This window comes from Diabrotica virgifera, chromosome 5, assembly GCF_917563875.1.
Source record: "Diabrotica virgifera virgifera chromosome 5, PGI_DIABVI_V3a".
Lineage (NCBI taxonomy): Eukaryota > Metazoa > Arthropoda > Insecta > Coleoptera > Chrysomelidae > Diabrotica > Diabrotica virgifera.
Genome location: NC_065447.1, coordinates 81,034,895 through 81,059,403, shown reverse-complemented (window position 1 = coordinate 81,059,403; position 24,509 = coordinate 81,034,895). Strand labels below are relative to the sequence as shown.

The window sequence follows — 24,509 nt, the reverse complement described above, 5'->3', positions numbered from 1 at the left end:
GCCAATGGAATTGCCTGGTACTAAAACATGATCTTCTTTACAGAACCTTTAAGAACGATGATGGTACAGAATCTAAGCTGCAGTTGATTGTACCTAAAAGTAAAGTGTCAGAAGTATTGCGTCAGTTGCATGACGGTACATCAGGTGGACACTTTGGTATTACGAAGACTCTGCAAAAGATTCGAGAACGGTTCTATTGGGTGAACTGTAAGGATGATGTAAGAAGATGGTGCCGGAAATGTGAACTGTGTGCATCCGGCAATGGTCCAGTTGGTAAAGAGAGAGCACTCATGAGACAGTCCAATGTTGGCAGTCCTATGGAAAGAGTAGCAATCGACATTGCAGGTCCAGTTCCAGAAACCGATGCTGGAAATACATACATCCTGGTAGCCATGGATTATTTTACGAAATGGACTGAGGCCTATGCATTACCAAATCAAGAAGCTGCTACTGTTGCAGAGGTACTTGTTAAATAATTCTTCAGCCGATTTGGTGTTCCCTTGGAGATCCACTCCGACCAAGGGCGAAACTTTGAGTCAGCCCTTTTTCAAAACGTTTGTAAATTGATTGGTGTCAATAAGACCAGAACGACATCCCTGCATCCTCAATCAGATGGAATGGTCGAGAGGATGAACCGAACAATGGGTAAACATTTGTCCAAAGTTCTATCTGAACATCAGCGAGATTGGGACCAACACATTCATTTATTCCTGATGGCCTACTGCTCGGCCGTGAATGAAACCACAGGTCAAACACCAACCTACCTGATGTTGGGTCGTGAAGTTCGTTTGCTCTGCGACCTAGAGTTTGGCTACAGACCTGCCGAGGAACATGTTGCAGGCGAAGAATACGTCGACCATCTGAAGTTACGAATGAACAACATTCATGAACTTGCCCGACAACACATCCAGATAGCCAGTGACAGAATGAAAGATCAATATGATTCTCGATGCAAGAATGAAAGCTTCGAAGTAGGTGATCTTGCCTGGCTGTATAATCCACAACGTCGTCGAGGCTTGTGTCCTAAACTGTAAAGACAATGGGAAGGTCCGTATGAAGTTAAGAAGAAAATAAATGACGTAATATACAGAATTAAGAAGTTGCCAAACGGTAAAGCAAAAGTAATTCAAATAAATCGTCTTGCACCATATGCTAGCTCAAATGAAACAGAAGAAGCCCGAGTCCTCCAACAGGAAATGAGAGATGCCGCACAGCCAAGTTTTAAGGAATTTATGTCAAATTACGCAGAGAGAAAGAGTGATAGATTCGGCGTGACCACATAAGTTCAGCAAGATCTGTTTGGTGTCCCAGAAAACGTCTCTCTAGCCCACTGTGTTGCCCAAGACCTCGAGATGACTAAAGGAATCTCGTCCGTATTCAATAGAAAGTTCGGCAGCCTGGACGAGTTAAGAAATCAGCAGCCTAAAATTGGAAGAGTATTGCGATGGGAAGATGATCGTCGATCTTTGCTGTATATGGTGACCAGAAAGTCTTATACGGACACGCCAAGCTACAAGAACATATGGCGTGCTCTAACTAATTCGAAGAAAATCGTGTGTAACTATGACATCAAAAATTTGGCTTTGCCAAAAATAGGCCATGTAGTAGAAAACCTGGTTTGGAAGATAGTGAGAAGCATGCTTGAAGTGATCTTCAGAGAATCTGGCGTACAAATCACTGTGTGTTGCATGAACCCGAAGATGTCGTACCCTTCAAAGACAGTAGACTGTTATTTCTTCTTGAAGGGTGTATGCAAAGCTGGAGAGTCGTGTAGATTCCGCCATCCTGGGCCTTCATATAGAGTTGCTGATCGGGACGCTCAGATCTTAAGAGTGGATCGACTGGTATAAAGATGGGAAATACATCGAGATGGGCGCGGATATTTCTGGAATGTTCCATAATAACTGTATCGCATATATAAATACGGACAGATTTGTAAATAGGGTTAGTGTATAATATAAATTCGATCTGTAACTTGTATAAATAAATTCGTATAAACGAACCGAGAGTATTATTTTAACAGTAATCACGCTACAATACTATAATGATATGATGTCACGACCAGTGAGGGCGCGCTTTGGGCTGCCTGCTATAATTTGAATTTTCTTTCGATTTTAATCGTCTTTAGAGACCAAACGAAAGACAAAAACGTTTTTTCTTTGATATATGTTTTAAATTATGTTCTGTTGTGATTTATTGCATTTTTTCGTATTTAAAATTTTATACAAGTTCCGTATTGAATATTTATTATGAAAATGCAATTATATGATTTTTGGACGTCTAAATATGCCAGCATATCCTTTTATACACAAATATACAATACACAAACATATAACACACACAAGCGTAATACCTACACAAACAAATAATACAAAATAATCAGTATTTGATAGCTTCCTGAGGATAAAAATATCACCTTTAGAGTTTTTAACAAAAATCATAGAAAGTCATAACTTCGAAGGTATCATCACTTCGAAGTCAGAAATATGAAAAATTCAAAAAAACTGATATACGAAAATACGACCGAAATAATGGCGACGACAATGGCAGGAATAAGGACAAAGAAACCAGACAATAAAAAATAATAACGGAAAACAGCAAGGGCGTGAACGAATAAATAACGAAACGATAGAAATAGGTATTTGGAACACAAGAGGAATAAATGGAAAAGAAGAGGAAATAGTCCATGAAATGAAAAAACGGAAAATTGACATATTAGGAGTTACAGAAACAAAGAAGAAAGGAACAGGAATGAAAGAAATAAAAGACGGATACAATATATGGTGGTCAGGAGTGGACCAAAGTAGCACAGCGAAAGCAGGAGTAGCAGTAATTATTGTAACTCCGTCCTACATGAAGAACATCATCAAAGTCCAATTTACAAACGAGAGGATTTTAACAGTTCAACTAAAGATTAAACAAGAAAAGTATAGTTACATCATAACAAATGCACCAACTGATAATACAAACAAAAATGAAAAAATGAGTATTTTGAAAAACTTCAAGAAATAATAGATAAGACAGAGAATAACAATTTAATAATAATGGGCGACATGAATGGAAGAGTGGGAAAACAAAATGCTGATATAGAAAAATGGCTAGGAAAAGAGGGAGAAGAGACGAGAAACGATAATGGAACACGGACTATAAATTTATGCATCGAAAATAATCTGATAATAGAGAATTCAAATTTTACACACAAAGACGTCCACAAATACACAAGGGAAGAGAGGGGTAGAGGCTAGAGATCAATCATTTATTATTTCCTAATTAACTCAGAGATATGGAAAGCAGTCAAAATACAATAAAAACCTCGATAGAACGGACCTCTATTTAACGGACTTTGGATATAACGGACAAAAAATCTGATCAAACGTAAAAAAATTTTGAATGCAAAAAATATGAAAAATCTAATTCTGGAAGAAAAATCAGCAAGGACAGGATCTCATTACTGCTTTGTACTAATGCCGATGGATCGCATATCTTTGCCAACAATTAGAGGAGCATTGGCAAATCTCGTAAACCTAGAGTTGGCAAAGATATAATATGCTTCATCTGCCCGTCTGCCCGTTTCATATTATAGCTCTAATAAGACATGGTTCACTACAGATATTTTCAGAAATTGGCTTTTTTAAAGAATTTGAACCTGCTGTTAGAAAATCTCAAGAGAAGAAACTGGAAACAGCCGAAGAAAGGTGGTGAAATGTTTATTGAATTTTGACAACGCTCCTGCTAATCCTCCTGAAACTATTGGACATCCAGCAGACGGCAACTTTAATAATTGTATGTTTTTGACAAAAGATACATCGTTTTTTCAACCCATGGGTCAGTGAATAATTTTTCCAACCAAACAAGTATATTGCAGAAAGTTCTTAGATGAAGTAAAAAAGTAAAAAATATTAAACAAAACTTGATTCCTTTTTTAACTTACAGATTTATACACTGTGTCTAAATACAGCACATAATTTCAAAAAAAAAATTTTGATTGATTGTAAACCTATTTTTATACAGTGAGCACGTAAAGGTTGGAATAAATTCATTTTCTCGAGAATGGACGACTTTGGAAAAAAATCCCGAAACAGGTCAATTTTTATTTTTAAATTACGACTTTTTGGCATATATATCATACTAGTGACGTCACCCATCTGGGCGTGATGACGTCATCGATGATTTTTTTAAATGAGAATAGGGGTCGTGTGATAGCTCATTTGAAAGGTAATTAAATTCTCTATTCATTAATATAATCATTAATATAATTATTTTTACAGGGTGTCAAAAAAATTTTTTAACAGAAGTTAAACATATGGTTAAAAATAACAAAGACAAAACGTGGGTAGAATTTGGAAATAAATAACAGAAGCATTCGGTGAAAATCAAAAATTGTTTTATACCACACTTAACCCGGCACCTGCCACGTGGATTTGCAAGGCGCCAACTGCCACGTGGGGTGCTCACAGCACCCCTTAAAAATTTTCTGTGGTGTACTTGTTTATAAACAAAATAAGGTATTGAGTTTTACAAGTATATAAAAAAAACATGTTTTATTAACTTATTACTCTTATTAGCTACTAATCTATTATAAAAGTTGAAAAATAAAATTAAAAAGGTATTAGAAGCAAATTAGCAAGTACCAACCTATAATAAATGAAGTGAAGTAAAATATCTAAAGAAATTAAAATTTATGGAGTATAGAGACTATATTAATAATTTAAATCAATTATTACAATAAAAATGTAAATCTGACCAGTTTATCAAAAACACAAAAAAAATTTTTAAACTTAAACTGCCAGACTATGACACCCCGATTCGACTTTAGAGCTACAAGTTCAGAATGACACTAAATAACCACTTCAAACGCAAACAAATCTATGCTATATAATATTATAGAAAGCTACTATGACGCACAGCACGGTTAACAAACTTAAAATACCAAATATTTGATGAAAATATCTTATGGGGTGCTGGTAGCACCCCACGTGGCAGGTGCCGGGTTAAGAGCATGAGAAAACCAAAACCAAATACATTGAAAAACGTGAAGGATAAGAATAGAACCATACAGAAAAGAATGAGATTATGGAGAGGTGGAGAGAATACTTTGAAGAACTCTTGGAAGTGGAACAAGTAGAAGGAGATAATATAGAACAAAATAAAAATCAACACACCCCACAAGAGCAACAGGAACAGATAGGAAATATAACACAAAATGGATTAACAAATTCAATCAACAAAATCAAGATGGGAAAAGCACCGGGACATGACGATATAACTGCAAAAATGGTCAAATACATGAATGAAGAAAGACAACAAGAATTACTAAACATCATGAATCCAACATCATTCAATAAAAATGAAAAGAAAGTACCACTAGACTGGCAGATAGGCATTTTAACACCATTGTATAAAAAAGGAGATAGCAAAGACTGCTCAAACTATAGAGGAATAGCACTTGAAAGCACAGTAGGAAAACTTTATGCTAGCATACTAGAAAACAGGCTAAGAGAAAAACTAGAAAACACCTTTGAGGAGAGCCAGAGTGGTTTCAGAAAAGAAAGAGGGACGAACGATCAGATTTTCATATTAAGACAAATAATAGAAAAAGCTCTTAAAACAGAAAAAGAAATACATGCATGTTTCATAGATATGGAGAAAGTTTTCGACAGAATTAAAAGATGATATTTGGAAAATACTAGAGAAGAGAAAAATTGAACAAGATCTAATAGGATGCATCCAGAGTTGATACGAAAAAACGAAAAGCTATGTAAGGACAAGAAATAAAAAATCAAAAGTATTCGACAGCAACATTGGATTAAAACAGGTTTGTGTCCTGAGCCCACTACTCTTTAACCTAGTACTAGATGACGTATTAAAAAAATGGAAACACAAATGGAGAAAATATAATGTAGGATATTGGAAGTTGAGAATGATACAAATAACAGAACTATACTACGCAGACGACCTGGTGATCATTGGGGAGTCAGAAAACCAATTAAAAGAAAATATAAACATACCTAATATTGTATGAAGAGCTAAAAATAAGAAACATGAAAATAAACAAAGAAAAATCAAAAACAATGATAATTAGAAGACAAAAAAGAAAACATGAAATAGAAGTAGATTGCAAGCAACTTGAACAGGTAGACAGATATAAGTATTTGGGGGTAATCATAAGCCGGGATGAAAAATTAGAAGATGAGATAAATGAAGAGTAACTTTTTAAAAAAGAAAGAATATAAAAACGGAAATAGTAAAAAAGATTGTGAAACCCACCCTAACCTATGCCTGTGAATCTAAGGCATTAACAAAAAGGCAAAAGAATAGACTAATAAGCACAGAAATGAGATTTTTGAGAATAATAGAGGGGAAAACAAGGAAAGATAAAATTAGAAAGCAAACCTTGATAGAAGCGAGAAATACGGGAAGAAAGAAGAGAGGAAGACCAAGAAAGACGTGGGCAGAAGAAGTGAGAGAAGCGGCCGACAAAAGAGAAATAAAATGGGAGGAAACAAAAGCATTGGCCATGGATAGAAGGAAATGGAACGAAATGTGGAAGAAAACGACGGACAACCTAACTCCGTAATAACTCACACCGAAAGGTAGACGAGTTCTGGATTAAGTAAGTGAGTAAGTAACAAAAAACATGACTATTTACCTACAATATCGAGGCCAAAGTAAGGCACTCGGCGGGCTGAACTAATATAACAGCTAAACAATTTTTTGGTAATAAAAAACAACTCACTATTGTCTGGTCTGCCAGTGTGGTAATTTGGCTGGACACCAGACTACCAGCTTGCCTTCACCACACTCAAGAATAAATTGAAAACGGCTCCAATCCTGGCATATTCTAGAGAACAGGGTCCTTTTGGGCTAGATACGGATGCTTCTCAAAATGGCGTCAGGACAATACTTTCTTAAGTACAGGAACAAAACTCTTGAAAAAGCAGAAAGAAACTACTATGTCACAAGAAAGGAGTTGTTGGAGTTCGTCAAAGCAGTAGAACAGTACCATTCGATCCTCTATGGTAGAAGACTCTTGATAAGAACCGACCATTATGCCTTGCAATGGCTTTTCAATTTCAAGTCACCTGAAGGCCAAATAGCTCGACGGCTGGAGAAATTACAGACTTATGATTTTGACATTCGCCACCAAGCGGGAAGAAGTCATGGGAATTCCGACGGCCTCTCGAGAAGAGCGTTAAAGAGAGCATCTGCCAATTCTGCGAGCGCCAAGAAAAATGAGAGGGCAAAATTTTACAGTTGAAAACCATATAGAACGGAAGTAATGAAGAAGCTCTAATAAAAGAAAATCTCCATGCCATCTAAAGACAATCTGTGAGGGGCTGGACAACGGAGCTAGGCCGCAGTAGCGGGAAATATCCAAATATGGACAAACGATGAAGTGTTATTGGCTTGAATGGGACATCTTTGTTTTGTGAGATGACATCATCACTGAAACACGGACGCTATCTTTGAGAGAAAAATATTTCGAACATTTTTTGAGGCCATAAATGAAAATGGACTGGCTCATGAGAAAAAGCACCAACGGTAAAACTGGGATACACTGGAATACCTTTGAACAATTAGATCTTGAATACGCAATGATGTATGCCTTCTTTCAGCAGAGAGACAGAGCATGCAGAAAAAAGTGAGAAATTTGTCAAAGAAGGTAAAAAAGTGGGTATGGAGGTAAACATGAATAAAACTGGACAAATAGAAAACCAAGAGCTAAATTCAGTGGAAAGAGTCAGGTATCTAGGAAGTATACTGAAGATGATAGGAGGAGCAGAGGAGTATATATATTCAAACAAGAATTGGCAAAGCACAGACAGTATACTATATGTTAATTAATATACATGATAATCTAATGAGATAAAACTGGACAACAAAGTAAAAGTCTTCAATAGTAATGTAAAGGCAGTACTATTATACGCAGTGGCGTACTGAGCATGGTTCCGCGGGTTCCGCTGAACCAGGGCCCGGGCCACGCAGGGGCCCGCTTTAACGCGTTTTTTGCTTCTTTTGTTTCTAATTTGATGGGGACATTGTGAACTACACAATTGCACACTAAGAAATGTAACTGCTTAATAAATTTTAATTTTTGTGTAGGTAATTATAAATAAAAACGAAGAATGACTAATAATCAAAAAATTTGAAAAAAATATAGACAATACAGTGGAACCTCGATAAGTCTGATGAATCGGGACTACGGCCTATCTGGGTTATCGAAAATCCGGGTTAACCGGAGAATATGGTAAAAATTAATAAAAACCAGTACCTATAGATAAACTCCATTATAATTGCAAAAAAGTGAAATATATATATATATATATATATATATATATATATATATATATATATATATATATATATATATATATATATATATATATATATAACTAGAAATGATCACAGCTGATTAGTAATTATCAATTTACAAATTATTGGGTTAACAGCTGAAATGGAAGACTCACTGTACTTTTTTCTACGATTCCAATATTTCGTTAACAGTCGTTAACATCATCAGGGACGCTGAAATAATATTAAAGGTATAATAGTGAAACTGGGTATTAAAAAACAACTCACCAGTTTGAGATTTTAGTCAACGATGTTATAAATGTGTAAAAAAGCGGCATTAACAAAAAGAATTGCAGTGAATGTTATTAAAAATTAAAAAATATAACAAATATAAAAAAATGGAACTATAATATAAATAACTATGCTAAAAAACCACTAATTATTAAAATCTTTTAAATTCGTCGCACAGAAAGGTATTAGAGACAATTATGTCAATATACTGTCAATTATGACAGAAAGAGGTAGTATATTATGAACTAGAATCTAAACTAAAATCTTTATTGACATTTAAGTTCAAGAAGGAAAGAATAGATCTCTGTTAATTGTTTAATATCTGTTCTTTTATTAATTGTCTGTTCATTCTGATAAATAAATGCCATTTCAAGAAAAGTTCTTTTGTGATAGTTATTTTCATTTGTTAAAATTTTTACAGATTCAAAGTCCATATTATGGCTTTCATTTACAACATGTGTAGCTAAAGAGCACCTGTCTGGATATAATCTACAATCACTTTTATGACTTGTTTGATCTATTCTTTCCTTCTTGAACTTGATAAAAACTTAAATGTCAATAAAGATTTTAGTTTAGATTCTAGTTCATAATATACTACCTCTTTCTGTCATAATTGACAGTATATTGACATAATTGTCTCTAATACCTTTCTGTGCGACGAATTTAAAAGATTTTAATAATTAGTGGTTTTTTAGCATAGTTATTTATATTATAGTTCCATTTTTTTATATTTGTTATATTTTTTAATTTTTAATAACATTCACTGCAATTCTTTTTGTTAATGCCGCTTTTTTACACATTTATAACATCGTTGACTAAAATCTCAAACTGGTGAGTTGTTTTTTAATACCCAGTTTCACTATTATACCTTTAATATTATTTCAGCGTCCCTGATGATGTTAACGACTGTTAACGAAATATTGGAATCGTAGAAAAGAGTACACTAAGTCTTCCATTTCAGCTGTTAACCCAATAATTTGTAAATTGATATATATATATATATATATATATATATATATATATATATATATATATATATATATATATATGCACTAAATTACGTTCAGTTGTTACAGTATTGTTCATTTCTTGCTAAAAAACTCAGTAAAACTGAAAAAATGTTTCTCTTGTCTGATGAACCCTCTATAGATAAACTCCATTATAATTGCAAAAACATGAAATATATATATATATATATATATATATATATATATATATATATATATATATGCACTAAATTACGTTCAGTTGTTACAGTATTGTTTATTTCTTGCTAAAAAACTCAGTAAAACTGAAAAAATGTTTCTCTTGTCTGATGAAAATCAGTCCGGGTTAGCCGGACTTCCGGGTTATCGGAGGCCGACTTATCGGGGTTCCACTGTATGTAGTGGTAAGGATAATAAGGATAAATACATACACTAATTTCTTTTTAAGCAAATCTCGTCGTTTGTTAAAATATCAACCCTACCGTTATCCAAGGTTTTTTTTTGATATTTTTTTATTTAACCGTTTTATGTCCCTAGAGGTTTGTATGCAATTATTGAACTTATTTATAAATGTACCATAATATGCAATTTGAGAATCTATTTTGTTGATATACAATTCATTCCAATGTTCATTTTTTAAAAGCTGTTTTAATGTTCCGATATTAAGGTTTTTAATTATGATTGGAGATTTAGATGTAGAAAATTTTTGAGTTTATTTCATTTGAGTTCTCATATCAGTATGAAAAACGATAGAATTAATATTAAATTACTGTTTTGATATTACATTGTTTTTAAAAAAAGTTTACAACATCAAAAGTAAGTAAGTTACGATCAAAATAATTTTGGTGTCTTTTTTTTTGGTAGGTAAAAAAATCGTGAAAATCACCCTCTAATAAGCATCCGAAATGAAATTAATCGTTACCCTTTTACACATTACTTTACTTATGTATTGTTTATAAGATATGTATTCGTTGGTTCAAAAATGGGCTTAAACGAATTACTAATCACGACTGTATGCAAATTTTGAACAGCCATATCTTATCTAACCAATTTTTGTCTACAGGAAACCAAAATGTCCAAAATGTTCACAATAGTAAAACCAATATTTTTTTACTAGTTGCGATTTTTGGTATCACAAATAATTTTTAAATTATTCCTATAGAATACGTATTTAAGTAAAAAGGTTTTTTCAAAATTTTTAATTTAAAACTAATTTTTTTCAAAAATGAGCACTTTGAACCTATAAAACTTACAGATCATGTATACAATAATAAGTCTAATAATTTGTGAAGCAGTAAGGAATAATTTCATTTGGGATGCTAATTAGGGGGTGATTTTTACGATTTTTTTACCAAAAAATGAACCAACTTTAATTTGAGCGTTACTGATGCTAGAAACTAAAAAAATACAGAAATAAAGCTTTTTTTAAAACTTTAAAAAAGCTGTGATGAATTTTTCCCTAAAGCGCTTCATTTTTTGGTTATTTTACGTTGAAATATTATTCTAATTGGAATTTGCGAATAACAACCTACTTTTCATTACCTACAACTCTGTTTCTCCTGGGTCTACAGACTTTGCATATATGTACACCATTTTTTTCACTTTTTGATAGGTTTTTTTTAAAAACCGTCTCAAACGGTGTTCTTTTCGTGAAAAATGAACATATTATTCACTCACAAATAACTCGAGAAGTATTGCCTTAATCAGAAAAACTCTATAGAACTAAAGTTACTTAGAATTAGTCAGTTTGTCCAATTGCAGACTTATTTTGAACGTATTTTTTTCACCTCCAAGAAGGGGTGAAACTCACTCCCAGGTCAAAAGCACATATCGGCACAATATGTATCACTTAATATTATTTATTTTATGATATATTATGATATGATTTATATTTAATGTTTATTAAAAACTTTTGATATACAATTGTATTTTTATTGGGGGGCGGGCCCGCATCCCAACTGGAACCAGGGCCCGCCGATCTATCAGTACGCTACTGATTATACGGATCACAAACTTGGAAAATAGCAAAACACAATACTGGAAATTTTCCATTCTTCATCACTAAAAGCTTAAGAAAAATTATAAGAATAGTTTGGTACAACCTGATCACAAACTCAAACTTATGGAAAATAACTAAACAAGAACCAATACATAAAAAAATAAGAAAGAGAAGATGGAAATGGTTGAGCCATACTCTGCGGAAACCGGACACAGACATAACAGAATAAGCATTGGAATTCCAACCTCAAGGAAAACGGAAAGACGCCGATAAAGACATGGAAGAAAACAATTATTAAAGAATCAGAAAACGTCGACCTAACCTGGAAAGAAGTCAGAGAAAAAGCACAAGATCACCAAAAATGGAGAGTGAGAGTAGATTCTAGTTTCCCTATGTTCCAGTGGGAATGAAGAGGATAAGTAAGTAAGTAAATGAAAAGGGTCTATGGCGTGGAAGATATAACTTTGAATTACATCAGCTATATTGTAGATCCAGATATTGTGAAATTTATTAAGGTGTAGAGACTAAGATGTAATATAAATATTTTTGTGATACCAAGTGGCTCTAATAGCCATACCTAGGTCAGTGCAGATTGAAAATAAATAGTAAAAGTAATTTGCATTTAAATGTCATTGTGTACACTGTATAGACCAGTCATCTGCGGTAAAAAACTTTAAAACCGTGGAATTTTTAGAATCAACACCGATTTTAATGAAAATTTTGCATTTAAGCTCGGTTGACCCTCTCCTTCAAAATTTACCCTATGCCGAACCGGGCTTTTGCTCAGGGGGTGAAAACAATCCCATCTAGGAAATGAAAATTTTTTCCATCAAAATAACTATGGAAGTCCATATATTGACCAATTTTGAGTAAATTTTGTTCTATTTTTGATTGCAATGTTGATATTTTCCAAGTTATTAGCGACTGAAACTATGCATTTTTCATTGAAAAAACTCACGTTTTATAACCGTGGTCCATGAATAACTTAAAAAAAATTATTTTATAGAAAAAATACTAAGGACAAAATTATAACCAATAAAAAAAACAAACATATTCGCGTCAAAAAGACCTTCGTCAAATCAATAACGACTGAATTATTGCTCTTTACTTACTTATTTATTCGTCTTCACTCCATGCGGAGCATAGGACGTCAACTGCCTGCCTCCATTTTGTCCTGTCCTTTGCACTGATCTTTATTTCTGCCCAGGTTTTCCCAATAGCATCAGTTTCTTTCTCAACACTTTTTTCCACGTTTCTACGGGTCTACCTGGTCTTCTCTTTCCATGTGTTGTATATTCTAGGGCTTGCCTCGCTTTGTCTGTGTCAGGTCTCCTTAGTGTGTGCCCCATCCAACTCCATTTCCTTTTGCATATTATCTTAGATATAAGTTCCTGGTTAGTTCTTGTCCATAGGTTTTGGTTTGATATACGGTTTGGCCAGTAAATGTTAAGAATCTTCCTTAGGCATTTATTTATGAACAACTGCATCTGTCCGACACATTTTCTTGACACTTTCCATGTTTCTGCTCCATACAGTCACACACTCTTCACGTTGCTGTTGAATAGTCTTATCTTGGTTTTACTTGTTTTCTGATGTGAAGACCACATTTTACTTAGCATTGAATTCGTTTTGAGCTATTCCTATTCTCCGTTTTACGTCCTCCTCCGTCCCTCCTTTGTTGTTCAAAATGCTGCCCAAGTAGTTAAATTTCTCTACCGTTTCTAATTCCGTACCTCCCAGTAATATATTCCTCTTGGTGTATTTATTTTCATTATCTTAGTTTTTCTGACGTTTATGTTAAGCCCGACCTTCTTCCCTGCCTCTGAAACTTTTTCAGTTTTGCGTTGCATGTGTTGTCTTTTTTCTGTTAAAAGGCATATACGATCTGCAAATTCCAATTCCGTTATTGCTCTTTAAAGGATGGTTATTTTCGAAGAACCTCGAAATAGAGAATTTTAAATCCCAAATAACTGGAATGTGGTGCAATTTTTTGGGAAAACTTGAGAGATATCTTTTAAAGTTTATTAAAAAAAATCTTTCAAATGAGCTCTGACAAAAGTTTTTTGCATAAGAACTGACTGACTTATGACGAAAATAAAGTTGCTTCCTGCTTTTTTTGAAATGTAACAATTAAACCCTCGTCATTACAATTTTAATAGAAATTAGTAGCTTCCCACTTAAAATTAACTTTACTTAGGTATAATTGAAACGATTCATGTGATTTGACCGGTTTGAAATGCCCAGTTTAGAAAAAAAAAATAGTTGATTAAATCGAAAATGACATTTTTTATAATTTAAAATAAATTGAATTTTTCTTAAATAAATATAAGTGATACAAAAACAAAAAAAAAACAAATTTTCGATAAAAAAAATCCTACAATTAATATTTGAAACATTTTTTCATATTACGAATAGTTTTAGATTTAAAAATGTATAAACATTTTCAATTTTTTTGCAACACGCAAATGCAGCAGCTGCATAATACTCGGGTTAAATCGGAGAGTGCAGGAAGAGTCTATACCGGTTTCGGAGGTCTTTTCCCCCTCATCAGTAGTCCCATATCCCCTTTTCTCCGATTTCTCCAGGTATCACACTTTGGGCCTTTCCGAATTGCAAAGAAAGAAATGTCACGGATAGAGCCACCTACCGAAAAACAAAGTAAGTTATCAATCGAAGTAGAACAGAAAACGACAATAAATATCGTTCCCATACCACCAGATTGACAACAGGTGGAATACTTTCTTCGGTTACACCTCCTGAGATTTTTAAAATTTATTAATCAAACAGAATGCCGAGGAAATATTTTTCGAGGATGCCAGAATTTTAAATAATTCACAACTCATCTGCTCAGCGTGGTAAAAGTTCCAACAAGAAAGATTCCTTAATACTCCTACAAAAGAGTAAATTAATTAAAAATGTATAAACATTTTCAATTTCTTTTCAACACGAAAATGCAGCAGCTGCATAATACTCTGGTTAAATTGGAGAGTGCAGGAAGAGTATATACCGGTTTCGGAGGTCTTTTCCCCCTCATCAGTAGTCCCATATCCTCTTCTCTCCGATTTCTCCAGGTATCACACTATGGGCCTTTCCGAATTTCTTTCTTTGCAATTTAAAGGACTTTAAAAGATGTCTGTTAAGTTTTCCTAAAAAATTGCACCACATTCGAGTTATCTGAGATTGAAATTTCTCGATTTCGAGGCTCATCGAAAATAACTATACTTTAAAGAGCAATGGCTCGGTCTTTATTGGGTTTACATAGATCTTTCTGACGCGAATCCCTTTATTTTTTAATAGCAACAATTTTTTTCTTAATGATTTTTTCTATAAAATTAAAAAATTTTAGGTTATTTATGAAAAACGGTTATAAAACGTGAGTTGTTTCAAAGAAAAATGCATAGTTTCAATCGCTAATAACTTGGAAAGTATCAACTTTGACTTTGTATAATAATTTAATAGCACAAAATTTACTCAGGATTGGTCAATCTATCGACTTCCATAGTTATTTTGATTGAAAAAATTCTCATCCCCTAGATGGGATTGTTTTTACCCCCACAGCAAAAGCATGCTTCGGCGCGCGGCGTAGAGTAGATTTTGAAAAAGGTTATAAATACTACCTAAATCCAAATTTTTAAGGAGATCGACCTTGATTCCCAAAATTCCACGAGAAAATGGCTGTTGATTAGACTAGTAGATAAAGCTAGTTTTACTGTACCATTCTGCCCCAAACTATCTGGAGGGATAATAATTAATGGTGGATCCAGGGCTGATTCGTTTAACAGAACTGGATTGCGGTGTTCCCGTCTTTGGGTAGTTTCTGGAATGATCCAATTTTCTGGTAATTTGAAATGTTCAGTTTTTATTTTAAGTATTCGCTCTTTGTCTTGGATACCTGTCAAATAAAAAAATAAAAAAATAATTCTGTTCCCGCTTCAAGCAGGTTTAGTGTTGGTAATTTTTTTAACGAAATAATAAATCCACAAGGAAAAAAAGAATTTTTCCGTAGTTGGCTGTATATCATAATCACAAAAATTTTATTGAAAAAATCCTTTGTAAAAGGTATAAAAACTTTAATTTAAAATCCCTTTAAGGGTTACATCACAACAGAACGTTATAGATTTGCTTACAAAATCATCATCAGTGTTAAAATAAACAGGATACATTGATTTGCATGAAATTTGGTGAGTGGTTAGAGGATATCACAAGGAACAAAGGTGACATGGTGTCAACGATTTTACCCTGGGGTGGATTCCCACAACTTGCCACCACTTTTCGGGATTGAAAATTATTTTATTAGAAATATCTCCAGGATTCGATAGAGGGACAAATTCTAAGCAAAATTTGTTATATAAAGATATTAAAATAAATCAATACTTTTTGAGTTATTAAAGATCAAAGATTTTGATTTTTCGTGAGAAAAATGCATGTTTTTACCGATTTTTCATAAAAAACTCAAAAACTATAAGATTTTACAAAAAAAACTATTATTACCAAAATAAACCTAATAGAAAATGAGCTAACCTCCTTACTGGAAAAACCTTTTAATGTTAACTAATAGTGAGTTCTAGGTAACTGAATGTATATTTTTGTCGGCGAATACCCAAATCTAATTATTCAAGCTTAAATAACGGGAAAATGATGCATTTTATAACATAACCTTATTAAACATTATTATTTGTCAAAGTATTTAGAAATATCTATCAAATGCGCCCCCGAACAAGTTGATAGCATTAAAATTTATGCACCAAATATTGTTCAAAATTTATCTTTTAAAAATTTTTCCAAAAAAGTTGTTTTTTTTTTTAAATAACTCCGTTAATTTTTATGATATCAGGTTTGCCTAAAAGCTATTTGAAAGTTAATTTTAATGGCTATTAAACAAAGTTAAATTTAATGTTTTAAACCCTATACTTTTTTAAAAATAAAAGATTAAATTGCCCAGGTTACATGGTTCTTGCAGCAAAATTTAAGCTTTAAACGTCTCTATCTCGGTTATTTTTTACCCTACAGAAATAGTAAAAAGGTAAAATATTTGATTCAGAAATAACTAAAATTTGGTTATACATATATCACTTTTTACGTATATTGAATATTTTTGGAGTTATTACACTGGTCAACAAAATAAATTGAAAAAAAATGAACAGACACTCTGATGGGTGTTCTTTACTAATTTTGGGTCGCTGAACTCGAATATGACCTCCGTTTTTTTCCATCACCCTCCATTTTTCCGCTCCCCCCTATTCTTGCCAAAATAGTGGTGAAATAGGTAAATTTCGTTTAATTTGCTCATTTCGCCGCGATAAATGCCAACTTATAGATTAAAATTACAGTAAAATAATGATTAAGATTATGCCCAACGATAAACATAATTGGGGATCCGAGGGGGCGAAAAAAGGGGAAGAAAGGGGTATTTTTCTGAAAAAACGTAAAAAATCAGCATTTTTCAGTATTTTTTTTGGAAAAAAAGCGACATTACAGGCCTTTTACACCTTCCCAATACCCCCCTTGAACCGCCTTGCATCATCATATCTCTCTTTTTCACCCTCCCCCCTTAAAGCCCCCTCGTTCTTCAACAAGAAAAAAAAAACATAAATATGGATGTACAAAAAAAAAAGAAGTTACCTATTTATTTGAAACAAACTCTTATGTGGTTTTGATTGTATCTGAGAATTATGACAAAAATATGATTAGACAAGGTGGAGGGGGAGAAAAAGTATTGAAATTAATCATAAGGCTAAGCAATCAAAAAGTCTGAAAAAAAAACATACCTGCATCTACTTGGAAATTTTTCTCCTTTTGTAAGCGTCCTCCGGTGTTTCTCGAATTTGAGTCCAACAGTAGTCCGCCAACATACTAGGGTTCCATTTTCCAGCGTATCTCTTCTCCATTTGGGCAATCTGCTGATGAAATCTTTCACCATGCTCGTCCGAAACGGCTCCACAATTTTCCGGGAAAAAACTCAGGTGGGAGTGGAGAAAATGGACTTTTAATGACATATTGCAACCTAAAGCCTTGTAAGATTTAAGTAGCTCATCAATTCGTTGTTGATAGTCATCTGACCTTTTGTTTCCAAGAAAATTGCGACAAACAAAAACAAAAGATTCCCAGGCTCTTTTCTCTTTTCTTGACAAACTGTTGGAGAAAGCATCGTCATCAAATAACTGTTTAATCTGGGGTCCCACAAATACGCCTTCTTTGATTTTGGCATCACTTATATGCGGAAATTTTTGCTTCAGGTATAAGAATCCTTTACCATCCCTATTTAGAGCCTTAACGAATTGTTTAAAAAGGCCCAGCTTAATGTGAAGTGGAGGTATAATGATTTTTTTTTTGTCTACTAAGGCACCAAAAGCGATGTTTTTACAACCGGGAATATCATTCACGCGCAAGGGCCAGTCTTTTCGCACATAATGTTGATCTTTAGCACGGCTGTCCCACTCACAAAGAAAGCAACAAAATTTAGTGTATCCAGCTTGCAATCCAGTTAATATTGCCACTACTTTGAGGTCAGCACAAACATTCCATTGATGATGATCGTAACTAATTTTTTCCAAAATTTTTCGTAGATTGTCATATGTTTCCTTCATACTGGTTGCATAGGCAACAGGGACCGATGGTAGATCATTTCCATTATTAAGTAAAACCGCTTTTAAACTAGTTTTTGAGGAATCAATGAAAAGTCTCCAGTTTTCAGATACGTATGGTATTTTTAGCTCAGTCATTAGTCCTGCAATGTTGTTACAGCTAATTAAATCTTCATCATCATCATCTCGCGAGAAAAAAGAAATGAAGGCGGAATTTCTTTTTCTGAAAAACGTAATATTGACATCTTTCTGCAGGAGATTTTTCTGCTGAAGTCGTGAACCAAGAAGCTCAGCTTTTATTTTAGGCAGGTCTAAATCGCGAACTAAGTCGTTCAATTCCTCCTGAGTAAAAAGTTGTGGTTCGTTCGAACCGTTAGGCGTGTAGTCTCCATCTTGGCTCCCATGTGAGGTCTCCTCTTCCAGTGGTGACGCATTCTGTTCAGTTGCTGATTCTTCATCATCTAGGGTGTAGTTTACGGGTGGTATGGGAACAGGCAGCATATTACTATGTTCCACGGGTCTAATTGCCGAAGGGATATTCGGATAAGTGATGGTACGTTTCGATTTTCGCGAAAATCCAGATATTTTCGTCATACAAAAATAACAGTCCTCGGCATGAGAAGTGGGCTCACGCCAGACCATTGGTACAGCGAAGGACATCGGACGTGATTTCCCACGTAACCACGAACTTAAATTAGTGTAACAACTATTGCAACATAATTTTGGGGCCCATGGCTTGTCTTGATCCCCGACTTTGCAACCGAACTAATGCTCATAAGCTTTTCGAACCATCTTATTTAAAGGTCTCCTTTGATTCTTAAAAGTTACTTCTCCACAAATATAACAGAAAGAATTCACATCATTCTTACAAAAACGCGGCATTGTAACTCCAAAAACTTTACAAAGAAATGTACTTGAAGCACAGAAAAAAAAACACGTGTGCTAAACGCAAACACCTCACTTTTAAAAACTTCGAGACAGTCTGTCTCGAACAACACGCTCACTGCAACTGACAGGTGCTTGCTTGCGAATTCAAGTAGTGTCAAAGAGAGAAGGGGGGGGGTGAAAAAGAGAGATAGGAAGGTGCAAAGGGGTAGTGGGAAGGTGTAAAAAATGGCAAAAGGCCTGTAATGTCGCTTTTTTTTCCAAAAAAAATACTGAAAAATGCTGATTTTTTACGTTTTTTTCAGAAAAATACCCCTTTCTTCCCCTTTTTTCGCCCCCTCGGATCCCCAATTATGTTTATCGTTGGGCATAATCTTAATCATTATTTTACTGTAATTTTAATCTATAAGCTGGCATTTATCGCGGCGAAATGAGCAAATTAAACGAAATTTACCTATTTCACCACTATTTTGGCAAGAATAGGGGGGAGCGGAAAAATGGAGGGTGATGGAAAAAAACGGAGGTCATATTCGAGTTCAGCGACCCAAAATTAGTTAAGAACGCCCATCAGAGTGTCTGTTCATTTTTCCATGTTGACCAGTGTTATCAAAAGAAAATGAAAATTAAGATAATTTTAAAAATTCTGATTTTTTTAAACTACATCTTTTTTTCAAAAATATGCATTCTAAACCTGTCAAAATTGTTGAAATCATTACTTATGCTAACATAAAGAAATTCTAAGGATTACTATAAATTTTTATTTGTGTGGAAATGGCGTATGTTTTAATTATTTAGATGGGAAAAATGATATAATGGCGTATGTTTTATTTTTCCCTTTTTCCTAAAGAGTTCTAAAGGGGTCTCTTATTTTCATCATAACTTGCTTAATTGTGATGCTATTAACTTCTACTGGAGCTCATTCCCACATAACAATTTCTTGTTCTTAGTAGATTCACAGAACATACTTTTCAGAAAAAGTATATATTAAGAATATGCGTAATTACCATTGCGAATGTGCAGAGAAGATACTAAGTATATACTACATTACAGTACTTAAACGTTCTATGTATATACTTAGAATGTACTACCGCATTTCTTTTTAGTATATACCAAGAACATACTTTTTAGAAGGTTCTAAGGAGGTTCTATAAACCTTCTATTGATATACTTAGAATGTACTATCGCACATATTTTAGTATTTGGGAAGAATATTCCAAGGAAGTGCTATATACCTTCTAGTTATATACTTAGAATGTACTATCGCACATATTTTTAGTATATGGGAAGAATATTCCAAGAAAGTGCTATATACCTTCTAGTTATATACTTAGAATGTACTATCGCACATATTTTTAGTATATGGGAAGAATATTCCAAGGAAGTGCTATATACCTTTTATTTATATACTTAGAATGTACTATCGCACATATTTTTAGTATATGGGAAGAATATTCCAAGGATGTGCTGTATATTTCTCAGAAGTATTTTTTCAACATCACCCAATCTCATCCTAGGTTCTACTAATATATTATATTTACATAAATATTCTAATTGCATATGAGAATGTAGTTATTACATTCTACAATATTACGTAAAAAGTAAGTATAAATATTATATGTATAATAAATATTATATGGGTAAGTAGGTATATATAAACTATAAGTAATATATTTAGTTATTATGTGCACATCAAAATAAAAATGCTGCTTATATATTATATAATAGCCAAATATATAATATGTATGTAAATTACTAAAATTTATAGGTATCTATATACATACTTTTACTTACTAGGTATTTAGGAAATATTGAAGTACCAATATGAATTTATTATCTTCAAGCTGCCGGCAAACAAAATAAAAAAGTTATTTATGTATTTTCTTAAAAATGTTTTAATCCTTGTAGCTAGAAATACTTCGTCTTCACTTCGTCCTAACAGCGTAGACACAAATGCCTAACTAACTGTACTGGAAACTATTTTTATATTTTGCCCTTGTTATTTGTTAACTACCCCCTTCCGCTGTGCAGGTATAATATGCAATGCAAAATGCAAGGGTAAAAATGACAATGAATGGCCGTTTCCGGATTCCCGTTTCACGTCTTTTGGTTGTGGACTTTACCTGAACCTAATGTAGTTAAAAATAAAATTATGCTTAAAAATACTCATGGTATATTATATTCATTTCAGTTGAAAATGAAACGAGAATTTCTCATGTTCCTTCAATAGAATTAAATTTTAAACTTTTTTACCATACAACTAAAACGGTTTAAAAAATGAATTAGATAGTTCAGTAGTACCTACCAAAATACCTAAACTTTATTAATTATTCTAAATGAAGTTGATAACCTATAGGCTAACATTATTCTTCTTCCTGTAGGTACATACAGTATATTCTTTTTAAGATATTTTAAAAGTATATACAAGTATGTGTTAAGCATATACTTTTGGATATACTTACGCATATACTAAAAGTATTTGATTAAGGTATATTCTAAGAATAAACTTTTACGAACATTCCGAGATACTGCGTACACGAATGTGCTCAGTATATTCGGTGCAAGAATATTCTTTGAAGCACATGCAAAGAACATGAAATTTAGAATGTTTTTAATGGTACACTTCGCGTCAAAAAAAATTGGTACAACTCTTATAACCGAAAATCGTGTTTTTCAAGTTGTGTAAGTTGATATTGTCACAAGTGTCATTCCAATTTCTAGGGCAAAGTTGCCAGTTCAACGAAAATATTATATCAAACTAGGTAAAAACGGGTGTGCGACAGACCGCATTTTTTAATACACTAAAAACTAAAACAATTGTAATTTTCCGTCATCTAAATTAAGTATCCATACATTGATTCGTTTTTTATTATAATTTATAAAAATATTTCAATTCAAAAATAATGATAGATAATAAATCTTGACATGACTTTAAATTATTATGTTTAATGTCAAATCGAGAGGTGTGATTGGTTTCTCGTAAATTGTAGGACAAAACTGCATTAAGTTGTGTAGAATAAATAAAACACACTGGAAAAATTAAAAATTAAATTTGAAATTAATACAAAATGAATAACTTTTACAGTGAACAAGTGTGTAATTTAAATATATGTATTACAATTCGAGATATACATTTTAAACGTTATTTTTTTGTATTTAGATTTAGTGCAATTCCGTTATCTGTGATGGCAACAACGAAGTGATTCACGAACAATAATTGTCAGTCTGAACACAGGTTTACATTGGGAAAAAAAGTGTACCAGTTTTATATGACGCGAAGTGTACATGCTATGCTTGTACTACGCTACGCATATACTAAAAAGGATACACTTCGACGAATGTTGGTAGGATATGCTTAGAACATGATACGAACATCATTGTTATGTGGGTTTGATGGGTACTCCGAAGTACTTTGACAAGTGCTTAGCAGCTATATTTTATAAAATGCATCGTTTTCCCGTTATTTAAACTTGAATACTTACTTGAAAACTGACCTTGAATTAACATTAGTTTAGTTCTTTAAGTGAGGAGTGTATTCAGCTTTTTAAAATCTTCAATTTTGGTAATAATAACTTTTTTGTAAAAGCTTACAGTTTTTGAGTTATACCTGAAGAACAGCTTTAAAACATGCATTTTTTTACGAAAAAATGAAACTTTTGATCTTTAATAACTCAAAAAGTATTGATTTATATTAATAACTTTATATAACAAATTTGGCTTAGAATTGGTCTCTCTATCGATTTATGGTATTATTATTTTCACCCTCACGTAAAGTGGTAGTTTTCACCACCACGGTAAAAGCGCAAGTTGGCATCATGTCACCTTTGTTCCTTGAGGTATCCTCTTACTACTCACCAATTTTCATGAAAATCGATGGAGGTTCAACGAAATCGGAGGTGAAAACCTTCAGTGGCTGCACTAAGTGGATTGAAAGATATTTTCCCTAATTTTGACTTTTAGTCCTGTCGCCAGGGGGGGTACAACGGCCTCCTTAATTCAGATGGACTTACCCAAGTTTTTTTATATATTTTGACCCGCAGAATACGAATTTTTTGGGTAACAGTTGATCCGGATGTCGATAAGATTGTTATAGACAAAGAACTTGAGGAATTACATAACAGCGATTTCTCGCAAAACAAAACATCTTTTTGTATTTTTTGGGTCATTTTAAGCAAAAAATATTCCTACAAGTTTTTTCGTAGAATGCATAGTTTTCGAGATAACCGCGGTTGAACTTTCAAAAAATCGAAAAATTGTAATTTTGGAACCCTAATAACTTTTGATTAAAAAATAAAGTAGCAATTCTGCTTACCGCATTTGAAAGTTTAAGTCAAATTATATCGGTTTTGATTATTTGCATTGCTAAAAATTTATTATTTTATTGTTAAACAAAGCTATAAACACCTAGTATGTGAGTGATGTTTTCTATGATTTCTCATTTAAAATCGAACGAGTAGGTAGGGTAGCTACAAGTGCAAGCGAGGCAATTTCTACGTAGCATGCGTTCAAACGTATGTATTAGGCACGGGAAACACTATGTGTTTAATAGATTAGTTTAACAATAAAAAAATTAATTTTTAGCAATGCAAATAATCAAAACCGATATAATTTGACTTAAACTTTCAAATGCGGTAAGCAGAATTGCTACTTTATTTTTTAATCAAAAGTTATTCGGGTTCATAAATTGCAATTTTTCGATTTTTTGAAAGTTCAACCGCGGTTATCTCGAAAACTATGCATTCTACGAAAAAACTTGTAGGAATATTTTTTGCTTAAAATGACCCAAAAAATACAAAAAGATGTTTTGTTTTGCGAGAAAGCGCTGTTATGTAATTCCTCAAGTTCTTTGTCTATAACAATCTTATCGACATCAGGATCAACTGTTACCCAAAAAATTCGTATTCTACGGGTCAAAATATATAAAAAAAACTTGGGTAAGTCCATCTGAATTAAGGAGGCCGTTGTACCCCCCTGGCGACAGGACTATTTGCTTTGCACATTTATTTGTGCTTCCCAGTTGCCAACGTGTACGCTGAAAGGTCATTTTCGAAAATGTCAAGAATTAAAAATAATTTCCCATCGAGTATGACGCAAGAACGTGTTAACAATTTGTCGATTTTGTCAAGAACAATTTTTTTTTTGAAAAGAAGTCTTTGATGCGATCGAACTGGAATGACAATTTTTTCTATTATAGGTATATAAACATCGTAAATTAAATCCATTTTTAGTGTATTCTTATTTAGGTCAAAACGGCAAACAGGTGTATGTTTTCAAAAAAACTTTTGATAGTGTGTAAAAAATATTTTATTATCAGCTAAGTACTTTCGACACATAACGTGTCATCATCAGAGCTTCCTAAAAGGACATATTTAAGATAAGATTTTTTAATATAAAAAATAAGTGAAAAACTTACGTCCTCTTATAAAACCTTCATAGAAGAGCAATTGCTAAACAACACAATAAAAAACATGGATA

The 24,509-nt window shown here is 33.1% G+C and overlaps 1 protein-coding gene across 2 annotated transcripts in view; it reads right to left on the bottom strand.

Moving 5' to 3' along the window:
• LOC126884258 (uncharacterized) overlaps positions 1-24,509 on the bottom strand; it is a 75,684-nt gene that overhangs the window by 9,472 nt on the left and 41,703 nt on the right. For both annotated transcript variants that reach the window (XM_050650192.1, XM_050650193.1), the window contains exon 4: positions 15,284-15,460. In XM_050650192.1, the coding sequence (XP_050506149.1) occupies positions 15,284-15,460 (177 nt within the window). The remainder of the gene's footprint in view (positions 1-15,283; positions 15,461-24,509) is intronic.